A 6507-nucleotide genomic window follows, 5' to 3' on the forward strand; every position below is an offset into this window, starting at 1 on the left:
AATTTCCCTGTTTATTATAAAATATAAAGTCAGTTTTTTGCTACAAATGGAAATAAAATAATAGTCATGATTGATGATTGATTGTGTTTACCAGACTTTTCTCCATATGAGCCTCTTTTATTGTGGTTTCAATGAATGATGAATCATATTCAAAAGTATCACAAAGCTGAAATGCAGCACGAGCTCCTTCAATATCTCCTATTTTCTCTCTATATCTTGCATTGAAAATATGCACCTCTGATATATACTGTATATCAAAATATATACAAGACATGTGAAAAGATTTCTAATCCTTATAAAATTAAACTTACTTTGCATCTGATGTATATTTCTATTTGGTTTGTAAATCTGCCAAAGGAATTGGATTTTGGAATATAAACAAGAGTAAATTACACAAATAGTTCCTATAGTTTGGGGTAATTTATGTGGTGATGAAGATATTGAAAGGCTAGATTTGCTTTCTTTGGTTCAAACTCATCATGCACAGTTGCATGCATTATTACATATTTACCCTCCTACACTCGATGGGTAGGTTGCTAGTATCATGTTTCATATCACTCCATTTTGATGTATGCACATACAACCATTGAATGTCTTTTGTCTAGACATGATTCCCAATTTATCTTTTTTGTTTTTCTTATTTTGGTTATTTTTTTCCTTATTTTCTTTGGTTATAATCTTTATAGGTGAAGAAGGATGACATGATTCTTGATTCATTGGTGCTTCCACCACTAAATGGCAGAAATATGACCTGGTTCATTTAATTTTGTGACATCAGAACATGGTCACTCTATACTGTGACATTATTTGTGCATGATGCTGACAATTTTCGAACCAAGGCATGCGAAAGAGGGTTTCAAGTGAGTTTTTCATCAATAAAGTAGCTTGTTTGTCATTTTGATTGAACAATCAATGTAGTTAGTAATAGATTGGAAAAAAAAGTGTTGGGTAGGATAGTGTCCATATCAATCCACTATATGTATTGGGTAGTAAGAGACATGTGAGTCTCATGACCCAATATGAAGTCTGGAGTTAGCAATGTCATCAAACACAGCTGAAACTGTGAAAATAGCCAAAGAACTGATGGAATTTGGAGTTTACCCTATGGTCCTCATGTCTCAAATGGCTACACTTATTATGGACATTATTGATGGAACATATCAAGTAATTGAAGCTAGTGTTGACTCATTGTTTGATGGTAGAAGATGTAAGTTATTCTCAACTTTTTTCTTTATTATTATATTTTGATTACTATAAACTGAAACTGTGGATAGATAAATGAAACTAGTTGCTAATTCTTGCGTTTAAACTTTTAATATTGTGTTTTTTCTTTGTTTAAAATTTGTTAAGAGTTTTTTTAATAGATTGTAGCCTCGGAATCCATACGAGACACCATAAGGTAATAAAAAAGATAACTTATTTTATTGTATTTTAAATCAAATTATCAAATCATATATAAACTACCCAAATAATATTCAAATTTTATTTTATCGCCTCAATTTTGCAGACGAGCATTGTGTTTACATTAGAAGAAGGCCCTAGGGTCTTGTTCAATGCTTTAGCTGTGTTTGCTCTAAGGGAGATTAACTTATCAAAAGTAAGTTATTTTTTTCACCCTTTTATTTAATATTTTTGTGATTGAATGAAAGTCTTAATTAAAGTAATTGACAACCCTTTTTCTGTAAATGATGTTGTGATTATGGGAGAGGTGTTGTGTTTTTCTCTGTTGCTAGGTAACCTTCTCAACAACAATATTCTACTTAAGCATGTGAGTAATCAAGATTAAGGGAGACTTGTAATCATGTTTGGCATTCCCTTCTAGTAAGAAACAGAGTTGTATGATTATTTGTTATTTTTATAGGAATGTATAACTCATGTTAGCAATGTATTATTTTTGTTTAACATTTGAATGATTCTTTGTATGACATTATAATTTGTGCCATTTATTTTATTTTTTGAGTATGAAATTTTATTTTATATTATGCAATGGATTGTATTTTTTGTATATGGTATTTTATTTCTATTATGAGAAACTAAATGCAAATTTAATTTAAAAATTAATAAATATATAAATTTATTTTTTTTAAACATTAAAATTTACGATACGCAAAAATGCGTGTCATCTTCATTTATGACATGGCCTTTCTTGACATGGGCTTTCTTGATACGCATTGTGTGTCATTAACACGTGCGTCGTAAGGTTACGACACGTGAATGCATGTCGTCTTCCTTTATGACAGGGCCTTCCTTGATATGCATTGCGTGTCGTAAACGCACGTCGTAAATGAGCTTCGTAAATGCGTGTCGTCTCTCTTTATGACAGGGCCTTCTTTGACGTGCATTTGCGCGTCGTTTGAGCCTTTTACGACGCGCAATGAGTGTCGTAAAAGGCTGTTTTTCTAGTAGTGTATATAACTAAGATTCAAACGACACTTGGACAAACAACCGGATACCCTAAGTCCATAACCAAACAAGGAACAGGAAATAAGGTGAGTTATCAGTTCTAAGCCCTTTCAACCTTACTTATATAACTATATCTATATAGACATGATTTTGACAATATATAAGTTTGAAAGAGTTAAATAAAGAGTTTTAGCATAAAAGAGTTTGATAAAACTGTTTTCAAGTAGATGTTTGATAACACAGTTTTGAAGTATAGGAAATCTATATGTTTGTTCTAGTTATTAATCACATACGATTGATATAATAACTATAATGTTTCAACTTGTATCCCCCTCCCTATAAAAGCATTTAAAATCATTTTAAAAGGTTGGTTAGGGTATGAACTCACTTGTAGTGAGTGGTTTGACTGAAAGTTCGGGAAAGGATACTAAGTGCTAAGTGAAATCTCGGGCACAAGCGGATCCTAATAAGCATATAATGGTACATATATGTATATAATTAGTGTTTATACACCTAATCATGTAAGGGAAAACACCTTATGGATAAGGACGCACTTGAATAAAGGGGTATAAACCACATATGAGTGTATACAAGGGGAGTATGGCCACACTTTGGTGTTTTTGGCCAAGGGTTCACTGCCACATGAGTTTATGGCCATAGGGTTTGCGGCGCTATGAGTTTACGGCCGTAAACTCATAATGTTTTGTTCCAAAGATGTGCTTTAAGGTCTTACAAACAACAAGGAAAGTGTCCTAGGCTCATTCTTAGTCTTAGGAAGGGTTTATGGTTACACATGCACCCTTAACAAGGGTTTACGGCCAAGGGAGATGCTCTTGGCCGTAAAATCTTATTGATCTAGTGAAATGGTTGTTTTCAAGGTACTAATCAAGTGTTTCAACTAGATAACAAGTATAGGGAAGTGATTCTTACTATATAGAAGCTTAAAGGGTTGATTTTGTCCCAAAACACTAATATGTTCTTGGTGTTCTTGAAGATCTTGAAGATCTAACCCCAAAAGATGAAGTTAATGGATGAAATCAAAGGGTGATGCTAGTTAAGAAGATGTATCAACTAATCAAGGCGTGAAACACTTACATTTTTGAAGAACGAACGAAGATCCTTATGATACTTGAGAGAGAAATCACGTTTCTAGAATTGAAAGGGTGAAGAATGAGGGAAAAGTGAAGGGACATCACACATAAAGCGAAGAGTTTATGGCCACCATTAGTTTACGGCCATAAACTCATGTGTTGTGGCCGTAAACTCCTCATGAAAGAGTTTATGGCTTATTTGATGGCTTTGAACTTCAGCTGACACTTCCTAACACTCATTCCTTAAATGTAGTAGGCTTAGAACACTCAAAAAGACCCTAAAGAGTGCTAAACAGATAGAAAACAAGTCTGACTTAGATTCATTAATGGTTATACAAGATAGAAATTTCGGGTTGTCACAAACACACACACACACGCACACACACACACACACACACACACACACACACATATATATATATATATATATATATATATATATATATATATATGTGTGTGTGTGTGTGTAATTTTTTAGCATGTTTAATATAAAAAATATCTTGAATGATACAATATTTTGCAAGAATAAAACTGCAAATATATTTACTTGTTTATTTTTGACTTTTTGTCATTCTTTCAGAATAACATTGGTTATTTTTAAAAATAATATTAAAATTTAATAAGAATTAATTTAAAGAATTCAATTTTTTTTTAAAATAAGGCAATTAATGATCCCTTAAAATCTATTTTTTTTTTTTAAAAATAAGTTAATTGACCAAAATACCATTTTGCTAAAATTTATGTAATTATTTGATACATGTTACCCTATTGTAATATCATAGACAATCACATCATGATTGTTGATACTGTTCATCCGGTGGTCCAGATCTATTTATTTTGGAACATAATAGTTAGTAAAAAAAACAAAATAACTTAACACGTTATTTATATATATATATATATATATATATATATATATATATATATATATATATATATATATATATATATATATATATATATATATATATATATACACATCAAAATTCAATATATTAATTTTTTATGGGGATACAACTTGTACCCACACCGCACCGACTAGATACGTCAGTTCTATAGCGATACGTATCTAAAATCATATCACTACACAATAGAATACTATTAATATTTTTGTTCAGATAACCTTCTTTTAGTTCTTGCAATTTCCCCAATGTTGTAACGTCGTCAATCAGTAGCATGAGTGTGCACGTGGTCGATATATATGTGGACAAGAGGTCGTTAAAAACTTGTATCCCATGGCTATGTGTTATGAATTTAGGAAACGAGCACGTGCTTCTTGCAATTGTAGAATTCTTTTTACTAAAACTTGAAATTCACTTTTCACGGCCGTTCAAACATATTTGTAGGTCAGGGCAAAAGAAAAAAAACGGCTTTTAAAAATAAGTAATCTGAGTTTTTTATAATAAATAATTAAATAAAAGAAAATTATTTATATTATCTTCTAAACATAAAAATTTCTATAAAAATTTGGGCCCTTTCACCCCCTCTCTCTCTCTCTCTCTCTCTCTATATATATATATATATATATATATATATATATATATATATATATATATATATATATGTGTGTGTGTGTGTACGAACAGTTGCATAGAGTAGAAACAAAATGAGACCATATAGCAATACGGGTCCTGAGTTAAGGAAAGGTGCATGGACTGTGCAAGAAGATATGCTTCTCAAGAACTATATTGAAAAACATGGTGAAGGGAAATGGCACCTCATTCCTCTCAAAGCAGGTTACAAATTAATCCTTCTGGTGTTACTAAACATTCATTTGCTAACTCCCTTTTTATGTATTTCGTTCTTTGTGTTAATAAGTTTCTTGTTATCTTTGTAGGCTTAAACAGGTGCAGGAAGAGTTGTAGGCTACGATGGTTGAATTATTTGAGGCCAAACATAAAACGAGGAGACTTTGCTCAAGATGAAGTTGATCTTATACTTAGGCTTCATAAGTTGTTAGGAAACAGGTGAACCAACTTGAATATTTCTTAATTACTTAATTTTTCATTCATTTTCGGAATTTCGGTATATATTAATTAAGAAAAAAAGATTAGAGTTACGATATTATAATTTCAGATGGGCATTGATTGCTGGAAGAATACCAGGGAGAACCGCTAATGATGTGAAAAATTACTGGAACACTCATCAGCGTTCTTGTTCGAAACAACGAAAGAAAGAACCTAAAGATGATGAATTATTACAAAAAAGCAAGGTCACAATTATTAAGCCACAACAGCGGATCTTTTCCAAAACCCTAAATTTGGGTAACAACCCTTACATTATGGCTTGTGAAGGTGGTAAGCTAAAATCTTGTAATGATGATACTAAAAATAACTTTAATCTGTCCTCAGGGTTAAACTTGCCATCTAATGTAGTTGATGACAACATTAACAAGTATATAGATGATTTATTTGATGATCATGAAAAGGAAATTGATGGAACAATTGGATGGTCATTTTGTGGTTCTTCGGGGAAAGGAAAGGCGTTAAATGTTGTCGATCAAGACGATGATCAAATTAGTTTCTTTGATTTCCCGATGGATGATATCACGATGGAGTTTATAAACTCGGATCAACTATGATCTTGAACATTGTTTCACTCGTGTTTGTGTATTATTGATCAATAATTAAGAAAGTATATAGTGTTATGTTGTGATTTATTGCATGGTATTAAGAAGCAACTCTTCTGAGTTTCTATATAGACTATATATATGTGATCTAGTAAGAGTCTGCAACACAAAAAGAAGCAATAAAGATTCATAAAGTTTTCTACTTTATCGCCAAACATAGAAAGTCATTCAATATTCTATACAATAAATAAACTTTTAATATTCTATAAAGTAAATATATATGTCAATTAATTAGTATAAACTTAAACTTCAGTCTTCTGGTATTTTTATTATCTATTTTGGTTACATTCATTTCTCAAAGAGGATATCTTAATTAACGTATACTTTTTAATATACAAACCTTTTCTTGAATTTTTTTGTATGACGCTTTTTTTTTTTTTTTTT

At 31.1% G+C, this 6507-nt stretch overlaps 1 protein-coding gene across 2 annotated transcripts; it reads left to right on the forward strand.

Moving 5' to 3' along the window:
* Nucleotides 1-5076: 5076 nt before the first annotated feature.
* Nucleotides 5077-6192, forward strand: LOC145039143 (transcription factor MYB90-like). 2 transcript variants are annotated; one of them, XM_078987258.1, is made up of 4 exons: nucleotides 5077-5230; nucleotides 5332-5461; nucleotides 5571-5758; nucleotides 5846-6192. In XM_078987258.1, exons 1-4 carry the CDS (start codon nucleotides 5101-5103, stop codon nucleotides 6073-6075), a joined length of 678 nt encoding a protein of 225 aa, XP_078843384.1. In that variant the 5' UTR covers nucleotides 5077-5100; the 3' UTR covers nucleotides 6076-6192. The 2 variants fall into 2 exon arrangements, with proteins under 2 accessions (XP_078843384.1, XP_078843383.1); XM_078987257.1 differs by having other exon boundaries at nucleotides 5571-6192.
* The last annotated feature ends 315 nt before the right edge of the window (nucleotides 6193-6507 follow it).

This window comes from Lactuca saligna, chromosome 4, assembly GCF_052625555.1.
Source record: "Lactuca saligna cultivar CGN05327 chromosome 4, ASM5262555v1, whole genome shotgun sequence".
Taxonomy (NCBI): Eukaryota; Viridiplantae; Streptophyta; class Magnoliopsida; order Asterales; family Asteraceae; genus Lactuca; species Lactuca saligna.